We start from the raw sequence: 23427 nt of genomic DNA, 5'->3' as shown, positions 1-23427 counted from the left end.
GCTTCCTCTTTAGAGATACTGACAGACCAAGGAGACACAGACATACGGGGGGTCTTCTAAGGATACTGCCAGGTCATCCTATAGTCCAACGACACGGGCACACAGAGCTTCCAATCAAAATTTAAAACAATCAAATAAAACAAACCATAGTTAAAATGAAGTAAACATACATAGGAAAGAGTGAATAAACATGAAGGTAAATCACTGACTATTTTTAACTTTCATAAATGGAATCAGAGACTTGATTTTTTCTTTTTGCTAATTGGCTTCTTTTGCTCAATATTATATTGATGAAACTCATCCATGCAGTCGTATTTAGTCATAATTCATTTTTTCATTGTGCAGTATTTTACCATAAAAATAGAAATAAACTATAATCTATCCATTTACTGCTACAGACATTTAGCAATAGTTTCCACTTAGCATTTAGTTTCCAGTTTTTGGCTTTTACAAGTAACGATGATATGAACATTCTGATAAATGCTGCCTGGTACACAAGGGCATATATTTTTGCTGGGTATATATTAAAGAGTGAAAAACTTTAAAGAGTACAGGTATCTTAACACTTGAATATTGAATAGGATACTATAAAAAGGGCACTATATCAGCAAACAAGAAAGAGCTCTTGGCAATTAAACAGTTTAGTAGATGAAATAAAACACTGAATAGAAGGGCTGTAAAATAAAGTCTGAAAAATGTTCCAGAAAGTAGAATAGAAAGAGAATTATATGGACAATAGAGGAGCAAAAGTAATAAAATTAGAGAAGTCCAGGAAGAGCAACATCCAACTGACATGAATTCTAGAGAAAACAGTGAGGAAGAAGGTATCAAATAGTACATAAGATGCCCCTAAAATTTAAAGACATGCTTTTCCCAATTAAAAGAGCCCATCAAGTACAATGTATCAAGAACTCATACAAGGCACATCACAGTGAAATTACAGCACAACGGGGATAAAGAAAAGACCCTTTCGGGGCTGGCCCCATGGCTAAGTGGTTAAAGTCCTGCACACTCTGCTTTGGCGGCCCAGGTTTGTGGATTTGGCTCCTGGGTGTGGATGCTCTGGAGGCATCCTAGATACAAAGCAGAGGAAGACTGGGACAGACGTTAGATCAGGGCTAATCTTCCTCTAGCAAAAAAAAAAAAAAAGAAAGAAAAAAGAAAGAAAATAAAAGGCCCTTTAAGTTTCAAGAAAACAAAGGGGGGGAGAGGGAGAAACTGGTAACATAAAGAGTTAGGAATTGGAAAGGCATTAGAATTCTCAACAGCAATGAACAAGAAAAAGAAACAAATTCTACAAATGGTTTCCAATTTAGGATTCTGTTCCAATCTAACTATCAGTTAAGAATGAAGGGGAGAACAAAAACATTTTGATAGATCTAAGAGCTCCAAAAATCTATGTCTTATACATCCTTTCTCAGAAAACTACTGGAGTTGTGCTATATCAAAACAAGGGGTAAACCAAGAAATAGAAAAACATAGGACCTAGGAAACTGGGGATCGAACACTGGAGGGAACTAAAGGGAATTCCCAGGATGATAGTTAAGGGAAGTCTCAAGATGACCTATTCGGCAGGCCTGGAAAAGACTCAGTTCAGAGCAGAGAAGGCAGGGCTCTAAGGAAGATGCCTCCAAGAAAACAAAACAGACTACTTAGCATGCTTTACGATATTGGAAAGAACTATGTTTCAGTTGAGTTTCGGAGGAAAAATTAGTAATGAGCACATAGGTAGCAGGGTAAAAATTGAGGGAATTAGTTGTTCTAGGAAAAAAACCCAGAAAGGCGTAAAAAAAAGGAAATAAATCATAAGATATGACTGTGGTGATCTTAATTAACAAGTCACAAAAGAGACAGATTTGGGACAGGGACTGCTGTCTTTTATTATAAGCCTTGGAGTTACCACCATGCTATTAAATTTCTTAAACTATGTTTGGGTTTTAATTTGATTAAAAAGCATTTTCTATTGGAGCTGGAAAGAACTATGTTTGAAAGAGATTCTGAACCAAGAAATTCACTATTTGTCCATTAATTGGATTCCCTAATTTGGATAATCATTGTTTTGTTTCTTCTTTTGTTCATTTACTTTTCATTTTTAAATAAGGAAACTGACTATGCTACAGCTAGCTAAAACTACATTACTAAGCCCAAAGCTTCCTGATGAGCTTAGTTAATTCTCCCAAACTGCAACATATTTAGTACCTTAGAGCTATTCCAAGAGCTTTTTTAGTCTTTGCCATACTTTTATTTAGGGAAAACACAACTCATTGTTGTAATAGCAACTCCATAAACCCTACAGAGGCCATGTTCAAATCAGTCTTGTATATTGCCTTACCACCAGGACTGGAAGAGAACCTTGCACGTAGAAGGTACACAACAAATACTGATGAATTAAAACATTCTACTAAACCCATTCTCTCAAGTTTCACACTATTTTCTTTTTCTCTTGGGTTTTCCCATCTCTTGTTTTACTTTATCTGTGATCATGCTTTAGATGTACTAATGGCTCTGACAGACATTGATTTAGTCCCAATGATAGCACTCAAAATAAAATGAGTTGCCACTCTCTTAAAACAATTTACCTGTTAATTTGGAAAAATATTCCCTCGTACAAACAGAAAAGTGTGGCATTAGAAGCCATGAAGGGATTCCCCCAAGGCAAAGGAAGCCTCCAAAACCCTCCTCAGTGCTTGTAAGAGAAACGGGATCCTACTGATCCCTTCCTTGCCCTTCACACCATCCACAAACTTTTCCTCTACAACTGGTTTCCAATTCTTATGACATCAGTTATAAAGAAAAGGGAAGATGGGAGGGGAGCAGAAAATACAAGCTATTTTACACATCTCAAAATTGCTATCTGACTTCTTTGGAGATTATTCCTACCAATGCTGCCATTATTAGTAAATTCTAATGGAGAAAACTTACATGATATAATGTTAAGTAAATAGCCCTGCTTAAAAACATGACAATAACAAGCTATGATTATAGCAACACAAAGATATTAATGATGCATACAGAAAGACAAAGAAATTAGGGTGGTAAAAAAAATTAATGCTTGCTTTTATCAAATATTTCTATGATACATATTATTTCTTACAAAAAATGAAAACATAAGAACGCTCCTTTAAATTGCTTAAGCAATAAACACCAATTAGAATACCAAGAAGAAATTATATCTACATATAGAAAGTTTTTGAAAACCATGATGCACTTGTCAAAACAAAAAAAAAAATAAAGTATTTCCAAAGGTCTAATATTTAACTTAAAAGCAAAGAGGGAAATGAAGTATGTGAAGAGACAGGTGGGAAACAACCCCAGAAGCCAATAACTACCTTAAAAACTAATGCACAGATCTATGCTTATTTTAATAAAAATTAGAGCATACCATGCATTCGCTGGTTTTGGAGTTTTGGAAGGAGTAGTTAAAACAGTTTCCATGCTATTCATTCCTGAATTATTTTCTTTGGTAGTCAGTGCAATCATTTTTCGTTGCTTCTGAGAAAGTTTAACTCCATGAGAAATCATTTTGCTAGAAATTAAGTTAAACCAATTAGTTGCACTGCTTCTGAGAAAGTCTAATTCCATGAGAAATCACTTTGCTAGAAATTAAACCAATTAGCATTAATTACTGTTTAATGAAGGTTACAGGTAATTACATTGCTTTATGTTTCTCTGATGTGATTTTACTATTACTTGTGGCATCAAAATGGCCACAAGTTTCAACAGTGACAATATCAGTTTATACTATCAATGGTCAAGTAATAGTTACATATGAGCCCTCCTGCTAAAATACACTTATATATCACACTTGCATCAGAAATAGTCCACAATGATCATTTTAGAGGCAAGTTTCTGGCATGTAATACTGTATTCCACAAGAGCTGGGCTATCAACCCAACTTACTCTTTAGCGTATATTTAAGAAATAATGTTACGGATGCTAACTTATCTAGGAAAGCCCTTATAATTAACTTTAACATCAAATGCATAAAAATAATACGAAAGGTCCAGTAGGTCTTTCCAATTCTTTAGGGTAGAACCGAAACACAACAGGGTCTTTCCATTTTTATGATTTTTTTTAACCAACCCCAAATTTGTTTTTGGTGTAGCTCCACATTTTTGTCTATTTTCTTCAATTTGCATGATGGTTCTGAGATCCATGACAGGAGGGCTGACGGGACTAAAAGACACACAAAAGTTACTTTACAATGCTATTTATCCATAAAGTCCAACCCCCAAACTTCACTGAAACTGTAAATTGTATATAAAGATCGATAACGAGAGGATAATTTAGATCGATTTCGTCAGCTGTGGCAAACTGCAAAAATGACGTTTTGAATGAAAGCTGCTGTTACATACACATACATACTTAACAACTAAAATGCATCCCAAGTCATAATGTCAAGTGATATAAGTGAAACTCTTAAAGAAAAAAAAGCCAAGCAACAGAAAGATTTTTATCTTATCTAACTTAGGCAAAAGAACTCAAAGTTCTGTTTAAATTCTTATCCTTTAAGATGAATGGAACTTGAAAATTACATTCTTTCTTTTTTAACAAACAAAATTCTTACTACTGCCTAATGTTAACAAAGGAAAGATTTAATGGAAAAACTTAGGAATGCTCAACAATTAGAGATCTACCAAAGGGAGTTGTAGCATAATGAGAAAAAAATTCTACAATCTTTAGAAATAGCCAATCTATCCTGCTGACTTTACACCCAGCTATTCTTAAAATATGTTTAATAAAATAGTCTAACATTAATAACTAGAAGATGTTTCCATCTGTTCCCACAAATATGTTTACTTAAAAAGGCCAAAAATATTGAAATTAACTTCTGAACCACCTTTAGACCATGAAGCTACATAAACTGGGACATCATAATCTTTATTCAAACTGTGCAAAATACAGCATATTTCAAAATAATTACACAAATGGTCCAGATGATAATATAACTGGTCAGTCAATTAAGAGTTTTACCCTATTATAAACCAGAGTAGATATATAAAGATGAAGCACAAATTCAATAAGCATGCTGAAAGAATACTGCATTCTAATTATATCTACTCCTCCAGTTTTAAAAACTGATTTTTCTAAATAAAAAAAATATGAATAAAATATAGGTAAGTTAAATGCACAGTATAGGGGGCCGGCCCTGAGGCCAAGTGGTTAAGTTTGCGCGCTCAGCTTCGGCAGTCCAGGGTTTCACCAGTTTGGATCCTGGGCACGGACATGCCACTGCTCATCAGGCCATGTTGAGGCGGCATCCCACACAGCACAACCAGAGGGACCTACAACTAGAATATACAACTATGTCCTGGGGGTTTTGGGGAGAAACAGCAGGAAAAAAAAAAAAAAGAAGATTGGCAACAGTTGTTAACTCAGGTGCCAATCTTTAAAAAAAAACAGCACAGTATAACATTAAGTGAATATCCTCTGAAAATTTACTGTAAATAATATTTTGTGAGATCTTAAATACCCCTTAATGTGCTAAAAAAAAGATAAAGTAATCCTACAGATGATGAAATGGTCTTCCCGCATGGGAGTTTTATATACTACCAAATGGGAGTAATATATACTACCAAAAAAAAAACTGCTATCAAGTGACTATATATGTGTGTGTATGTGCATGCACTCATGTGTTAAATAGTATTTGCTAGTATTCACTGATGACAACACAAAGATAACTAAATTTTTATCTAGGAAAAAGAGCCTATTTTAGCTCTTAGGTTTGTAATTTGTATGTATGTAGCAGTAATTTGTACGCACTTAGGTAATTTTCTGTGTATTAGACATTCACATTAATGTTTTTTAATTGTGCTTCCTTAAAATTTTCATTTGACTAAAAATGAATATTTCTCAGGTACAGAACAAAATGAAAATCCTACCTGAAATAACCAGCAACCCAACTAGAAGAGCCTGTAGTATCAATTCTGTTACTGGGAATGGGCTGTGGAGCAGATATTTTAAATACTGGTGATTTTTCCCAGGGTTTTAAATCATCCCTAAAATATGCAGGAGGTGTACCATTAACATATGGTTTAATTTTCCCCTGGGGGTAAAAAAAATAAAAAACAAAAAGTGAGTAATAGCAGGCACCTAGCACAACAGCTAACACATAGTTGGTACTTAATAAATATTGGTTAAATTATACCAAAGAGTAAAATCTTATGACAGTCATCATCTAGCATTTTCAATTCAGTTCTTCTAAAGTTTAGTACCTTAACCAATTCACAGACCATATCAGTAACTATAACTCAATTACTGTGAGCTTTGGGAATAATTTTTAGGGAAATAAGTTTGCATATTAAATCCCTATTTACGTAAGCATTAAAAACGTAAACGGGGGCCCGCCCAGTGGCGCAGTGGTTAAGTTCGCACGTTCCACTTTGGCGGCCCGGGGTTCGCTGGTTCTGATCCCAGGTGTGGACATGGCACCACTTGGCAAAAGCCGTGCTGTGGTAGTCGTCCCAGTTATAAACTAGAGGAAGATGAGCATGGATGTTAGCTCAGGGCCTGTCTTCCTCAGCAAAAAGAGGAGGACTGGCAGCAGTTAGCTCAGGGCTAATCTTCCTCAAAAAAAGAAAGTTAACAAATAAAAATTGTTCAAATAAGATATGAAACAGTAACTAAAATTAATGTCCATGACTTTAATATGAAACAAAATGAAAGTTTGTTATAAAAGTCATATAATTCAATTTGAATAAAATTAGTCAAATAATAGTGACACTTCAAAAGGAACCCTCAAACTATCGCTATTACAATAGGTCAAGAAAGTTACTAAAATAGTCTTTCAACTGCCACAAGAGATTCTTCTATTACTGCTAGACATTCACAGCATGCCTCCAACCTTCCTTTAAACCTCAACTGTCTTCCAGACCAACCTTAGATTTAGTATGAATTGCCCCTAAATTTCTACCCTACATTAAAAAAATTTTTTTTTAATCAATCTTTGAGGCCTAGAAGAAGAGAGGGTAAATTTTCCATTGTCTCACAAATTTCTAGTTCTGTTTTGTGGATGTACAGAGTTAGGAAAAAATGACTCTATATCTAATAGGTTAGACATTTTCCTTCCCTATAGATTAACAATTATGGAATAAAATGTTAAGAAATGTCTAAAAAAAGGCCTCCTCAGAGTTGACCAGACTAGGAATCCTGTACCTTAATGTCGACTGTGCTAGAATAGGAGAAGAACTCCATTCGAGATTGTACTGCTCCAGTTTACACCATGGAGGAAAGACACTACGCAGAATTTGAAATTAGGCTTACTTTCAAAACAATTTTCCTCTGACAATTTTTAGCTGCTATTAACTGACATTTCACAAAATAATTTCAAGTAATTTAGCTAAAAATATATTTTTCAATGTGTCTATACAGTGTTGCTATATTTTACATTAACACTACATTTTAGTTGCAGAAAGAATAGAAATACAATGTCGTAAAGGGCTCAAAACTGCCATTAAAATCTTTAAAACCAGAAACATTAAGCAAATTTCAGAAAACTAATACTATACATGTCATTAATTATATTTTCTTATAAACCAGCCAGGAGAATGTTTTAAAGGTAAGAGTAAAACTGATGAAAAACTAAAGATAAACTGTCTATAAACCTAAAATTTGAAATTAAAAAAAAACAGTACATTAATAAACAAATAAAAACAAACCTCCATCTTATCTGAATGAAATCCTGTTGTGAAATCAGGGGACTGTAAATCTCTAGGACTACCCACTCCTACATAGCTTCCTTCAGAGTCTGATGTCAATAGTTCTGGAAGAGATTCCACAGAAGTGGTCTTACCAGACTTTAATAATCCTAAAATGCAAAATTTTTAAAAATATTTAAACATATATACAGCAAACATACAGGTATTACATTCACCAAACCAAACCAGAGCTAAAAGCTTCCATTTATCCAGGTTTAAGAACGTTAAATTATAGTCACAGTACCAAAATCTTAGCAATTCAAGCTAAGTGAAGAAAGAAATCAGCTGAAAAACTGAAATGGAGGAGATTTTAAAACAACAGTTTTATTCATTTCAATTACACCAATTATTCAATAAACCTGAGGAAGACAGTTCTTTGGGATCTGCTTTAAGAAGTGATTCAGAACTTTTTTCCCCATAAAGAAGGAAGACAAAATTAATAAACTCCAGACCCCTTTCCCACCTTTCTCCCTGCACCTCTGTTCTCATGCAGAAGAGGAATGGCCCCACTCTTTGTGGGAGGAGCATGGTAGCCTTTCTGCCTCTAATCTAGTCAAGAGATTAACCCAGTAAGCAGAGGCTTTGCTGAAGCCAACTGTAGCCTATTTGAGGATTGTTCCTTCTGCAAAATATCTGTGGATTCAGAGCTATTTTTAATTAGCTTGTCACCTAAAGCAAAAGAGTTGTTATAAAATGTGTATACCATTTCTTCCCTTAGACAAGCTAAATACCTGTCTCTCTGCCACACCTGGTATCCAGGTGCACTAGCAGACCAGAATGATTTCAAATACAAACAGAGTAACAAGTAAACTTTTGCTTAGGTTCATGTGTTTATTTTCACATATTTCAAATTCAGTAGAATCTAAATGAAGTAGCAAAATAAACAAAATAAACACATTATACGAGCTGTAACTAAAAGTTGTACAACTGATTTAAAAATAAATAAAACAGGGACTGGCCCAGTGACATAGTCATTAAGTTCGTGCACTCTGCTTCAGCGGACCAGGGTTTGCAGGTTCAGATCCGGAGCCTGGGCCTACACATCATTCATCAAGCCATGCTGTAGCAGCATCCCACATACAAAATAGAGGAAGACTGACACAGCTGTTAGCCCAGGGCCAATCTTCCTCAAGCAAAAAGTGGAAGATTGGCAATAGACTTCAGATCAGGGACAATCTTCCTGACCAAAAAATAAATACATAAATAAATAAATAAAACATACCATCTCTTATATTTATTATTATACAGATAATAAATCACCTTGACAAGATATATGCCTCTTTTGTTAACACTGCTAAAATATATTTCAAAATAACATTCAAACTTTTTTTCCCCACACAATCTTTCAAAATATTTTTAAGAGTAATAAATTTTTACCTAAGAGAGTATATTTAATACTAGAATGCTCCCTAAAGTCAATCAGAAATCAATCTAATGAATAAAGAGGATGATTAAAGTGGCCAACAATTACTTTTGGTAAAAAATATATTCACCAAACGTCCTTCATCTAACTTTACTTTAAGGATCAACACAAATAAATGTTAAGCCTTCACACAACTATCTTTTGTTTTTTTGAGGAAGATTAGCCCTGAGCTCACTGCTGCCAATCCTCCTCTCTTTGCTGAGGAAGACTGGCCCTGAGCTAACATACGTACCTTCTTCCTCTACTTTATGTGTGGGATGCCTACCACAGCATGGCTTACCAAGTGGTTCCATGTCTGCACCCGGGATCTGAACCAGCGAACCCCGTGTTGCCAAAGTGAAACATGCGAACTTAACTGCTGCGTCACCAGGCCGGCCCCACACAACTATCTTTGATGAAATTTATCTCACATTCAAATTTTCTTCCAGAAAAGGTCTTTTTGGCTCCTAATTAAATTTAATCATTTAATCATTATCCACTTTGGCCACAGAAAGAGTGGAACAGAAGGAAGAATACAGAACTGGAATCAAGAAAATAAATTCTATTTCTATCTGAAACTACCTCCAATCACTTAAGTTTTCTGAGTTTGTTTCCTCAGGTTTATTAGTTCATTACTAACGTCTCTTCCAGCTCTGAAATGCTAAGACTCTAACACATGGGCTAACAATAACTTTAGTTAAAACAAACCAAATATCTGCTTTTTCCATAAACCTTTTAAGTGACTGAAAATCCCTAGTTTCACGACTGTCTGTCTACCCGTTTATTCCTCCTTCTGTCCGTTCATCCATGCCTCCTTCCAAGGAGTAGAGGTAATTCACACAGCACAGAAAACACAAAATCACAGAATTTTACATTTTGAAAGGTCCTAGAACAGAAGTCAGGAGATGTACTAAACAGAAAAGACCTATCTTCAGTGCTTCCTCAATCAATTTAGGTATATTATCCATCTTTTTTACATCTTTTGTGTTATCTAAAACAATTAATCTTGAAATTATTTACTCCTTTGAACTTTATCAAACAAGTCAAATACCTCATATATTAAACAAAAACGTATTCCTTCTTTGCCCTGAATAATAGCTATTTTTTCCACAGGGACACAAATCAATGTGCACTTGTATTTTTCAAAGTTGCTTGTATAAGGCTGACTATGAAAATACTGCTGATAGAAATTGTACTAGTTTATGTCTTATGCTACAGACACACCTACCATTTCTAAAACCCATACTGTATTCTCATTATTTTATAGTCTCACTTCATATTTTTCGCTAAAGAAACTACTAAAATTTAGATAGTTTAATCTGGATCTAATCAGATGAATCCAGAATGTGGGATAGTCTATAATACTACTGGCCTGAACTTTTGAAAACAAAATAAAAAGGTGTGAGGGGTGCTGCTTTAGTTAAAAGAGACCAAAGAGACATTAATAAGCAAAGGCAATGTCAGTCTCGATAGGATACTAGGTATTTTTTAAGGTTAAAAAAAGGCTATAAAAACATTTTTGGACAATTAGGAAATCTAGATATAGACTGTAATACTAGATAATACTAATGAATTAATGTTAACTGTCCTAGGTGTGATAATGGTATTGTGGTTGTGTAGAAGAATATCCTTATTCTTAGGAGATTCATATTAAAGTTGAGGCCAAAATGTCATGTCTATAACTTACTTCCAAATGGATCAGTAAAAAGTGTGTGTAGGATGAGGGAAGAGAACAGGCAACTTTTTAGAAAGCCTGCAAGAAAAGCAAATGTGGCAAGAGGTTAACTGTAAATCTGGGTGAAGGGTAAATAGGTGTTCATGGCATTTTTCTTTCATCTTTTTAGTAAGTTAAAGATTTTCAAAACAAAAAATTGGGAAAAAAATTTTAGAAAAACTACATAACCATTACTTTCAAACAGGCTCACATTCTGCCTAGATGTAAAATGTTTTGCATTCTTCTACTGAATTATAGTCTCCTTCTGCACATGAATGGCATCTTACTTGGCATCTCACTTGGAGTACTGATATTTAGGATTTGAATCCACGTGATAATAGTATCTCTGTCATGTTTTGCCCACTTCTAACCCTCTATGCTCCTGGACAGAGCAGGCTTTCTAAAAACATAAATCTTATACAGTTACACTCCATCTTAAAATCCATCAATAGCTACCCATAACCTTCAAAATAAAATCCAAATTCCTTAGGTAAGCATACAATATCCTCCAAAATCTGATCGTCTCCAACTTATCTCCTATCTGCACATACCCTGTACAGCCGAGCCATGTTGAACTTTATGCACAAGAAATGTACAGTTCTTGCTACTGCCTCAAGGTTTGGGAACATATTGGCCTCCTTTTCTTGGCTAATTTCTCCTCATTCTTCAAGATCCAACTCAGGTATCACTTTCCTTTAAGAGTTCTTCCCTGATCTGCTCAGACTAGTTTGGGTGCCTCTTTTGTGCTCCTAGAGCAAACTTCAGTCAGAGTACGTATCACAATATACTATCATTTTCTGTAGCCTGCCTAAGACAAGGACTATTTTCTATTTCAGTAGCCCCAGCACATGGCACATAATAGTATTTAATACATGTTAAATGAATTAGATAACGAATAGAGACATGAAAGATTAGATCGGAAATATATCCTAAAACACTTTCCACTAACCTGTAGATGGTGGACTCTGAATAATATCTGAAAGATTATAACCTCCAGAACTATCCGAACGCTTACGTGGCTTCTTTTTTGCTTTCGTTTTTGCCTTCTTGAACATACTTTCCCTAAGAAAAAGCAAACATAAAAGTCACTTCCTAAAAATAAATTAAGTTAGAGATGAAACAGCAGAACTATGCATTTTAAGCAACAGTATATAACATTTTGGTCAAACAGAAAATACAAAAGATATACATGTTCTAGTCACATTTATCTATGTGGCCCAGAGCAAATCACTCAATTTTACTGAACTTCTGTGTGATACAATTCCTTGTTCTACCCCTAGCATGTCTGTGAAAGTTAGAAACAAGACGGTATATAGGAATACTTTGAAAAGCAAAATACTGCACATGTTCACACACAAGCTATTACAAACTATGATCTTAAACTAGAAATATTTGGTGAAACTTTTTAAAGCATTTCAGGGAATGCTTAATTCCCTGAATTGAGTATTATTAATCAGGAAAGGGAAAACAAAAGTATCTATGAGTACTACAACTGTCTTGTTTCACCTAAAAATTATAGATCTCATTATATAATTCATCTGCAGTTACACAGGCCAGCTGTGAATACTATTACTTTGTAAAGGATAACACTTATGTTAATAATTTTATTATAGATGTATGACATGCATTATATTAAAAACTATGCCAGATAACTACAAACTTCAAGTATTCCAAATGCTACTAAATTCTAGAAAAAGGGTTAAGAAAAAGAACATCTCTGGAACCCAAGAGCAGCTTTTCAGTGAGCTACATAGTTGGTTACTATATATATAGTAAATGACTTGAAAACCCAAAGATTTTAACAGGTCATTTACCAAGGAGAAGGAAAGTAATTCTGTAAGCTGCTTAGTAAGCCTCAAACAGGGATTGGAAATTCTGAGCAGCTCTTGACAAAGGGTCGGCCCCACTACAGGGAGACTGCATAAAACCTGGGATGTTTTGTTGGAGGACTCTGAAATGTCAGTCACTGAAGGTCATATCTCTTCAACAAGCCAGGCTCTCTACAGAGAATAATCTAGAGAAATGGCTGATACACTCCTCTCTGGTTCAGCCTCTCCAGAGGGCAAATTTCTAGTCTTCTGCCAAGATGGAGGAGGGACAATCATTTGGTTGAAGGGGCTTCAGGAAGAGATCAGTGTTCTTCGAAAGAATCTCAAAAAATGTTCTTTTCCAAATCTAACCAGTCACCCTGATCTTCAAAAACCTGGTGTCTCTGATTCTTAATTAAGCCTTTCCAGAATTCTGTTTTAGTTTTTTCTGTTCTAAGTCACTACTGCTCAGCAACCACTTTCCAATTTCCAAAACTATTAACATCTCCTGACTGTTGTTTTCTCCTTTCCTGTTCTCTTTGCTCTAGCACAATTTACCTTTTTTATTTCTTTATTAAAATCTCAGCAGTGTTTGGGAAGGTAGCTGGGACAAATGCACTTATTCAGCTCAGTATGTTTAACGTGAAGGCTACATTCCCTTCACATTTATACATAATTTTGCTATATCTCAAATATTAATTATGCATTTACTTTGTATTCTATCAAGGCTAAGAATGAACATAAATACATACTTCTTATGTCAGGTTTCTCAATTATTTTCTTTCAATATCAATACAAATGTATCAGTAGCGTCCAAGATCAGGGGTGTCAGGGGAGAAGGAAGGAAGGAAGGGAGTAAAAGAAAAAAACGGAAACAGAGCTTACAAATAATTTTGTTCCATATTTATTTCTTCTTTCAAAAAGATATCTCCATCTTCTACTTCCAAATAGCTAATATCTGGTCCATCTTGATATGGTGTAATAACTCTTCTATCCATTCCCGGAACCTATAGAAAAAAAGATGTCACTTTTTAAATACAAAATTTGTAAAGTTTTTTTTTTAAAAAAGTTACGATATCCCATTTGTCTTAATATGTGGTGACATTAACTAGAAAAAAAGTCTAGAAGGTCTAATGACTTCCTAAATTTACACCAGGGTAAAAAATTGATTGGATTCATTAAACAGTTTATTCCATAAAACTCAAAAAAGAAAATAAAAAACTAGACAAAAAAACTCCACTTTACTATCAAATACAAACTAATTCATTTCTTAGAGATCATGTGAGTCCATGTTTTTGCACTGTCCTGTCCTTTGGTAAATAACAAACAATGAAAGACTCTCTCTGAAGCTTCCAGTAACTTTCATTTATAAAGGAATTAAAACAGATAACTTTCTCATTAAATATTTTCAATTTTGATTATCATACTTAACTGTGAGATCAGTAAAGAAATCTTATGTCCTCTTTTTTTCTTTTGGGGAAGAAAATTGGCCCTGAGCTAACATCTATTGCCAATTTTCCTCTTTTTGCTTGAGGAAGATTGTCGAGCTAACATCTTTGCCAATCTTCTTCTATTTTGTATGCAGGATGTCACCACAGCATGGCTTGACAAGTGGTGTGTAGGTCTGTACCTGGGATTCAAACCCACGAGCGTGGGTCGGTCAAAGTGGAGTATGCGAACTTAACCACTTACGCCACCGGGCTGCCCTCTGTTCTCATTTTTAAAGATCCTAATGTATTAGAATTCACTAGGAAATTATTCCATTGAGAAGTCAGACCTAATATAGTGCTTTAGTTGATAATATCAGGAAAAAAACATAAAACTTACCATTTTTCTATAAAACACAGAAAGGTCTTTCAAAACACCATCACTTAAAACATCAAGAGACCTAAAAAATAAGACACAAAATTCTATCTTAAGACTCAAGAACCCAATACCTGTCAAGATTTTCAAATATGTAGAGACATTTTATATTGCTGAATAAGTTGTTTTTTAAAGTATTAATATGCCACTGCTACAAATTCTTTTTGTAATTATGTGTATGTATATATTTCAAATAAACAGCAAGATATATAGACAAAATATCTTGAATAAAACTCACGCAACTCTTACAAATAAGTGATAGAAAACCTTTTTCTATCATAATGAAATAGCAATATTCATTTTCCAAACCTCGTTTTCCACAAATTATAATCTTTAATTCCAAAAGCACTACCATATTGATAGAACAATGACCAAACTATCAGGATACCTGAATTCTCTCTAGAATTATGCTACCAATTACCTGCATGACCTTAAGCAACTCACTACCTCCCTGGGCTTTAGTATTTTCATGTGTAAAATGCTATCTGGATTACATCAGCTGTATTCAAAGTAGATTTCAAAGAACGCCCAGGTTCCAAAGAGGTACTTTAACGTATCAGTGAAAATTTAAATCAAAGTTTATATTTTAAACTATTTTTACGATGAATACAAAACAACTTGCAAATTCAAAGCTGTACCATACCAGTTATTAACATTTTGAGGATAATTAACTTGTGATGTAGGTCAATTCTGGTGCAGCCCTCCTTTTCTTAACATCTCTGCATATATTTATTTACACTTCTCGCAAACACATATTCGGTTAGGAATGGTTAAATTTATACAAATCTTTGTTTTAATGCAAGTTATGTATATCTACTTATGTAAAGTTATACAAGTAGAGACATCACCACAGCACATGAGCCATTCTTAATTCAGCTAACAGACTTGTCACAATATAATAATTGAACAATAATAGTGTGACACATCATTTTCCAATATCATATTTTAGATAGATTTGGTGCTTATTTTATATTTTGGTTGATTCTTAACTGACAAACTGAATGAGCTTAATTTGGCAATACAAAGTAAAAAAAAATTGCAATGATTACAATTACTAATGTAATGTCAGCAAAGACATTAAATTTATTTTGAAACCCTAGCCAAGTTCTGACACTAAAATACCAGAGGCATTTTAAAATGACATTGTCTAATATCCTATAATGTTAATTTGCATTTAAAAAGCTTTTTTGACAAAATAACAAGGCATTAAACCGCCAAAAGAATTTGCTCTAAATTGAACTCTACGTGACAACTATTAACAATCTGTTAGTAGAACACTTTTATTTCAATCATGTTTTGGAATTAGTTTCATTAAAGATCATCCTGACTTTGAAAGGTGAGTTATCAAAAAAAATTACCATTTATAAAAAATGATATAGATCAAGATTTTCTTGATTCTTTGCAAAAAAAACAAAAAAGCTTCCTGGGTTTTCTCATCTGTAGTATGAGGATATAAACAGAAACCTACTTTGTAAGTTTTTCATGAAAATCAACTGAATCTATGTAACGCTTTTAGAATGCTACCTGGCACATAGTATTAGTTACCATTATTACCACTATTATTATTAGTTATTAATATTAGTAACTATTATTATGGAAGTATTAGTTATTACTACTATGATTAAAACAAAATACAGAAATAAACTAGATATTGAAGCTTTAAAAATGCAAAATGACACCAAGAACTCTAATCTCAAATTCCTACGTTTAACAAAAGCACCTTATTTTCCCCACCACTGACTTCATAGTGAGTAAATGTAATAAAATTTTGACTTACATTAAAAATAAATCTGTAAATTTATTTCACTAAAAATTCCACTGCCAAAACAGTTGGAAAAGTTGGGATGAAATTTCCAAGATCTTTCTAATTCTAACATGTCTATAACTCCTAAATTATTAGCATTTATCAAATTCTTTCCATCCAGGTAAACATCGCTAATATGAAATATTAGCTTATAAAACAGGGTATATACATTTAGTCAATTTTTTTTTATAAAAAACGTGTCATTTTTCATAAGTAACATTTCATTACTCACTGATTTCCACAGAAAGCCTTCAACACACATATCAGCTTGCAACAAACTAGAGCAACTAAATTTTTCAGCTTTCTGCTGTAGCCTAAGTTTAACCAAAGAATCAATAAGTAGTATAGGAAATATCTTAAAGAGAATAAATAGAAAAAGAAAACAGAAATGAACCAGTAACAAATTTTATGCATGCTTACGTGTGAAGTAATTAAATGCTGACTTAATTAGTATTACAGTTAGTTTCCAAAAGCCAAGGTAACAATTACACAGTTGCAAATCAGCCTAAATAAACAGATATGCATACATATAAAAAATATATTTATAATATTGTTCCCCAACTTTCTAACCAGAAATGTGAGTTTCCTTGAGGGCAAGGATTTTGTCTGTTTTGTTCACTGCTGTACTTTGGCAATGGCTGGCATATATTAGGCACTCAAATATTGATGGAATGATTGAATCTCATTACATTTTCATCTCTACAAAGTTAGAATTTATCATTATTCTCATTTAAATTACTAACATAGCTGCTATTATAAATAACTGCTTCTGCAACAGTCATATAATGAATGCACCCAACCCACCTTGCTTCAAGTAAAGCTGCCATATTCAGTCCTATAAACTGTAAACAAGACAGTTTCAATTGTTCAGCATTATACACTGCTGCAAATTCCAGTAGTGTAGCAGCATTCTTAAGCGTAACTACAAAGGAAGATATGCAAAATGAGATGAAAGCCATGTTCCTACAGCAAATAAAATATACTTATTTCTAAAGGTGTCAGGTTTGAACATTTAGAACAAAGACAACAAAGTAGTTTCTTGCCAAAAATGAGTTATATTAGGGCAAATATAGAACTCATTTTCCATCCCATATAATATGCCAAAGTAATTTTAAATGATTGGTTATAGGGAAAAAAAAGCACACACAAAAGAATTTTAGTCAAAAGAAAATACAGGGTCAGGCCCGGTGGTGCAGCGCTAAGTTCACAGATTCCGCTTTGGAGGCCCAGGTTTGCCAGTTTGGATCCTGGGTGTGGACATGGCACCACTTGTCAAGCCATGTTGTGGCAGGCATCCCACACATAAAGTAGAGGAAGATGGGTACGATGTTAGCTCAGGCCCAGTCTTCCTTGGCAAAAAGAGGAGGATTGGTAGCAGATGTTAGCTCTGGGCTAATCTTCCTCAAAAAAGGAAAAAAGAAAATACAGAAGATGTATTACAGTGTCACCTAAAAGCAAACACATAATCAACAATCTTCCACCTAATATTTTTGGAATATTTCTAACTTTAAGTGAGAAACAACTTTTCATTTACACACAGCACAGAATAGTCATTCTCTCTTCTATAAAACTAATAGACAAAGACTTCTATAAGATTAAAAAACTAAAAGGACTATAGAACTAAACACTAAGGCTAACAGAACTGATGAAACCATTCTATAAAACATGTTGAGTAATGTAACAGAATTTATGCGTGTATATTTATATATATAAATACATACACACACTATATATTTAGAAAATAAGTGGATCTAAATCTTACCATATTATTGTTCATGCCAGTGCAGAATCTGGTATACTATACAAAAGATTCTAGGTTTTGTTAGAATCTCAGTAACTTTATATATAAAGTGCACTGTTTTGCTAGAGACCGTCCCAGAGTATACTATCTAATTAGCATGTAACTTTGGCTTCCTGAACCCCTCCGTTCTTCTTCTTATTTACTCTACTTCTTATTTACAACCAACAGACAAATACAACTGTTTTCTACATGTGGCTTCCTTCATTTCTTTTTTTTTTCTCTCCCTTGTAATTCTGTCAAAAGTTAGAACTGCAGCCAATAATGGTCTCTGCCTCACTCCTGACTAACCTGGAGTTTCAACTAATGATGAACCCAAAGTCTCCCATTATAAAGAAAGAAAAATGGATCATATAAAAGCTTTAGAGGTGTTCAGCTGGGAACAAGGATTGCCGAATAATCAGAGGCCACACTTCTGTTGAACCCTTCTCCTGCTATGTTCTAGGAAGAACAAGAAATTCATTAATAAAGGCAGGGGCCAAGAAAGAAAATCCAAGGAATGCCAGAAGAGTCACGTAAACAACTGAAAACATTACCTATACGTATACTTTATACCTATATATGTTATGTCCTTTATTTTAATGTATTTCCCTTTTCTTGCTTAAAAGATCAGAGCTGTTGTTCTTTTTGAAAACCAAGGAGAAGATATCCACAGAGCTCAAGAAAAGTAACTAAATAAGACACTAGAGCTAAGACAAACTACTTGCAAGTACAAATAAGAAAAACTTGATAGGAAATGCCTTCACAGTTCCTGAAGCAGCAATGTAGCAATGAAGGAGAACAAAGGTAAGATTAGAAAGAAACTTTTATAACAGACTAAAGAAATTTAACATTTACCCGAGAGTAAACAATTAAAAATAGCTAAACAGGGGAAAACATAGTTACTTCTCCTATAGAAAGATTAAAAAAAGAGAAGAAGAAAAGAAAGAGGACTTAAAAGACTACTGTCATGTTACACAGAAGGGATGGAAACCAGGTATCTCAACTAGCATAGTCACAGAATAGAAAGGTGGGGGAAATGTGACCAACATAGCTTAGATGAACCCATTTTGACAACTGAAGGAATGTGGGTATAAGGAACAAAATAACGAATAAAAAATAACTGGGTTTCAAAAAGTTGAATGTTCAGGAGGACAGCCATGCAATTAACTGAAATGAAGAACAGAGAAAGAAAGCAGAGTTTGAGAAGGGAGATGTTTTGATCAAACATATTAATGGAACAGTTACATAAAAATTTCAGGGCCAGCCCTGGTGGCCTAATGGTTAAGTTCGGCACACTCCACTTTGGCAGCCCAGGTTCAGATCCCAGGCGCAGACCTACACCACTAAGTTAGTGGCCAACCTGTGGCCATGGCTTACATAAAAGAAAAGAAGAGGAAGATTGGCAATGGATGTTAGCTCAGGGCAAATCTTGCTCAGGGGAAAAAAAAAATTCCAGCAACTATTAGGAATGGGTAGCTAAACACAGATTTACAGCCAAGCCCTGGGCAAGGGTAAAAAAACTCTCATCTTTCAAACACCTCATGCTTTCAAACACTCATCCTTGAAATTCCAAAATAAATTTCACACCATCTCTATTATTCAGTCTTGACATTTCAAAAAAATTAAAATATTTCAATTCTAAGATGTATTTTTACATATTAACATCTCGGAAATAAGAATATGCTTACAAATGATGACACAAAATAATTTAAATGTTTTGACATTTTTCATGATACAAAAAAATAATGGTGCATTTTACTATAAATGGCATCACAGTCAATAAAACACAGTGATCCTGGATCAACGTGAAAAAATACTAATATTCTAATTCAAAAATACTCACGTTTTTCAGTTAATGCTACTTCACAAATCTCTTTCAGTCGAGTTATGAGAAGCTGATCAGCCACCACAAGAACACTACAAACAAAGTCCACATTTTGAGATTCTAAAAAGAAGAAAAACAAGTATCTCTCTTTATTACTTGATAAACATTATACCTAAGGGGAAAAGTTCAACTAATTAAAAGAGAAAATTATAATGATTATTTTTTTGATGTTAGAATGGCAACTAGGAAAAATAGTAATAACATGAAAATATTTCTACCTTTAGGTTAGAAAGGTACCACTATCTGGTACGGAAAGAAACACACCAAAATACCCTGGTTCACACTAGGACAATAAAAAAGGAACTTGAGTTGATACTTTTAGTCTAGAGGGCTACAAGAATGCCTGACTTATTTAGAATCTCCCATGTTGTTAGACAAACATTTCTCAAACTAATAAATAGAAAGTCAAATCTCATAACCAAACAATACATAAGTATATGTTAAATACATAAAACATATATATGTTAAGAACATAGAGAAAGGGATGGAGGGGTGAATAATGCTCCTAGGCTTCCTTATTTAAAACAAAATTAGTCATCTAAGACTACATTTTTGTTTTTTAATCACAAAAGTTCTTTGATTTAAAATAAGCTTCTTGGTCCTGAGTACTACTAATGGCCTATTAAGCAATGCCTCTGAGCCACTGCCAGAATAATAACACACAAAAAATAAAATAACACCACCATAAGAAGAAAGAAAGAAAAGACAGTTAAGAAGAAAAAATGAAATAGAAAAAACATTTTAAAAAGTGAGAGAGGGGGCTGGCCCTGTGGCTGAGTGGTTAAGCACGCATGTTCCACTTTGGTGGCCTGGGGTATGCCGATTTGGATCCTGGGCACAGACCTACACACTGCTCACCAAGCCATGGTGTGGCAGTATCCCACATAGAAGAACTAGAATGAATTACAACTAGGATATACAACCATGTATTGGGGCTTTGGGGAGGAAAAAAAGAAAGACAGGTGAAGTCACTGGGAATGGCAGAATAAAGACTATTCCAAAATTCCTCTCCTCCACAAAAGCAATGAGAATACTACAAAAAATTGTCAAAATCAACTTTTTTGGTATTCTAGAAATTAACCAAGGACTTACAACAATCTGGGGAGTGTTGACTCAAGAAAAACAGATGAATCTTGATAAGAACACAGAGCTTTGGGACACTGTAGTTTTTCTTATTTAGATCCTCCTCTCCCCTCCTCCATAGGAATCTTAGAAAACAACTACTCTGCAATCACAGTGGAAACAAGCAGCTACAGCCACTGCAGGAGACAGAGCAGTTGTGAAGCAACATTAGCAAAGAACTGTCATTATTTGTCATGTCTGGCAGTTCCCTGGAAACACCACTAGCATGGCTTGTCTTTTTTTGACCTGACTCAAAGCTTGCCGAGTGTGAACAGCCTCTATGCTAGGGGAATTTGTTAAAAATAATCAGGAGCAATTGTTTAACACTGAAACTGACTGAGACAATGATAACAGATGGGGTAAAAAAGTAGATGGAAAAAAAACAAAAAAAATAAGTGAGGAAAGGGAGGGTTTTATGACTGAATGTTAATGAACCCTGAAAATTTACATGTTGAAGCCCTTATTTTTGGTGTCTGTGTATTTGGAGATGGGGCCTGTAAGGAAGTAATTAAGGATAAATCAAGTCATAAGGGTAGGGCCCTGATCCAACAGAATTAGTGTCCTTCTAAGAGACATCAAAGAGAGATATCTCTCTCTCCTTCACTCTCTCCACACACATACAACTACACAAGCATGGAGGGAAGGCCATGTGAGGACAGAAGAAGGAGGCAGCCATGTACAAGCCAGAAAGAGAATCCTCACCAGAAACCAGCCTTACCAGACCCTGATCTGGGATTTCTAGACTCCAGAAACGTAAAAAAATAGATTTCTGTTGTTTAAGTCACCCAGTACATGGTATTTTGTTATGGCAGCCTGAGCAGACTAATACAGATATCCACAGGAGTAATGAAAAGTTCCAACAATTCCTGTGACTCTAAAAGGCCACACACATGGAGGGCTGTACACATGCCCAGGAAAAACTTAAGAAGGCCCAAAACACTTACCTCTGGCTGAAGATGAAGCTCTGCAAAAGCAGGAAATAAAATCCAAGGAAGAGTTGTAAACTGCCTGCCTAAAAATTAAGGCATGCCTCAAAATACGCAAAGAGCTCCTGCAAAGGCTGAGAGATTTACTGGCTTTAAGCATTTAAGGAAATTTCTGTCTAATTACTAGCTGATGATTAAGCTAACCAAGCAGAGACTTCACTGGTCACATATGACAAAGAATACAGATTTTACAGAATTAGCTCAGAAAAGTCAATAACAAACAGCAAAAATAACAAACCCTGGGGAGAGAGAGGAGAGTCAAATTTGAAGAGCTGCCATATTATACTATTTAAAATATCCAGTTTTGAACCAAAAAAAATATAAAAGATGCAAAGAAAGAAGTCTGGCCCAAATACAGGAAAAAAGCAGGTAAGAGAAACTGTCCCTGAGGAAGCCAAGTTGCTGAACTATCAGACAGTTATTTTAAATATGTCCAAAGAGGCAGTGGTTAAGTCTAGTGCACTCCACTTCAGTGGCCCAGGTTTGCCGGTACAGTTCCCAGGCGTGGACCTATACCACTTGTCAGCCATGCTGAGGTGGCGACCAACATACAAAATAGGGGAAGATTGGCACAGATGTTAGCTCAGGGCAAATATTCCTCACAAAAAAAAAATAAATAAATATGTCCAAAGAACTATAGGAAATCATTCCTAAAGAACTGAAAGAAAGTATGAGGATAATGTCTCATAAAATTAAGAATATCAATAAAAAGACAAAAATTGTAGGTCAATAGAGACTATCCAATCTGAAGAACAGAAAGAAAAAAGAATAAAAAATAAACAGAGCAATGAGACCTGTGGAACACCATCAAGCATAACAAGATACAAATGAGAGTCCCAGAAGAAGGAAAGGAAGAAAAGGCACAAAGAATATTTGAAGAAATAATGGCAGGGAGAGGTGATGTAAAAGTGTAGAGGTTTTTGTATGCAATTGAAGTTGAGTTGTGATTAGTTTAAAATAGACTGTTAGAACTACAGTCATGTGACACAGAATGATATTTTGGTCAAGAACAGACAGCAAATATGACAGTGGTCCCATAAGACTAGCACCATAGAGTTTAGGTATGTAATAAGCTATACCTTCTAGATTTGTGTAAGGACACACTACAATATTCAAAGAATGATAAAATTGCCTAACGACACATTTCTCAGAATGTATCCCCATTGTTAACTAATGCATGACTATATAGAAGATGCTGTATGTAAGCCTCATGGTATCCACAAAAGAAAAACCTATAGTAGATACACAAAAGATAAACAAAATAATCAAAGCATACCACTACAAAAGATCATTAAATCACAAAGGAAGACAGCAAGATAGGAAGAAGGGAACAAAGAAACCACAAAAAAATCAGAAAACAACTGAA

At 34.5% G+C, this 23427-nt stretch overlaps 1 protein-coding gene across 3 annotated transcripts in view; it reads right to left on the bottom strand.

Annotated features, from left to right (window-relative positions):
- The window catches only part of IBTK (inhibitor of Bruton tyrosine kinase), a 98632-nt gene that overhangs the window by 23950 nt on the left and 51255 nt on the right, over window positions 1-23427 (bottom strand). For all 3 annotated transcript variants that reach the window (XM_046675863.1, XM_046675861.1, XM_046675862.1), the window contains 9 exons: window positions 19912-20013; window positions 17093-17210; window positions 14449-14509; window positions 13507-13628; window positions 11763-11875; window positions 7659-7807; window positions 5883-6046; window positions 4084-4176; window positions 3383-3526 (listed from right to left, as the gene is read on the bottom strand). In XM_046675863.1, coding sequence (XP_046531819.1) covers window positions 3383-3526; window positions 4084-4176; window positions 5883-6046; window positions 7659-7807; window positions 11763-11875; window positions 13507-13628; window positions 14449-14509; window positions 17093-17210; window positions 19912-20013 — 1066 coding nt within the window. The remainder of the gene's footprint in view (window positions 1-3382; window positions 3527-4083; window positions 4177-5882; window positions 6047-7658; window positions 7808-11762; window positions 11876-13506; window positions 13629-14448; window positions 14510-17092; window positions 17211-19911; window positions 20014-23427) is intronic.

This window comes from Equus quagga, chromosome 11, assembly GCF_021613505.1.
Source record: "Equus quagga isolate Etosha38 chromosome 11, UCLA_HA_Equagga_1.0, whole genome shotgun sequence".
NCBI classification, from domain to species: Eukaryota; Metazoa; Chordata; class Mammalia; order Perissodactyla; family Equidae; genus Equus; species Equus quagga.
The sequence above is the reverse complement of the archived record's forward strand: the minus strand, read 5'-3'. Positions and strand labels throughout refer to the sequence as shown.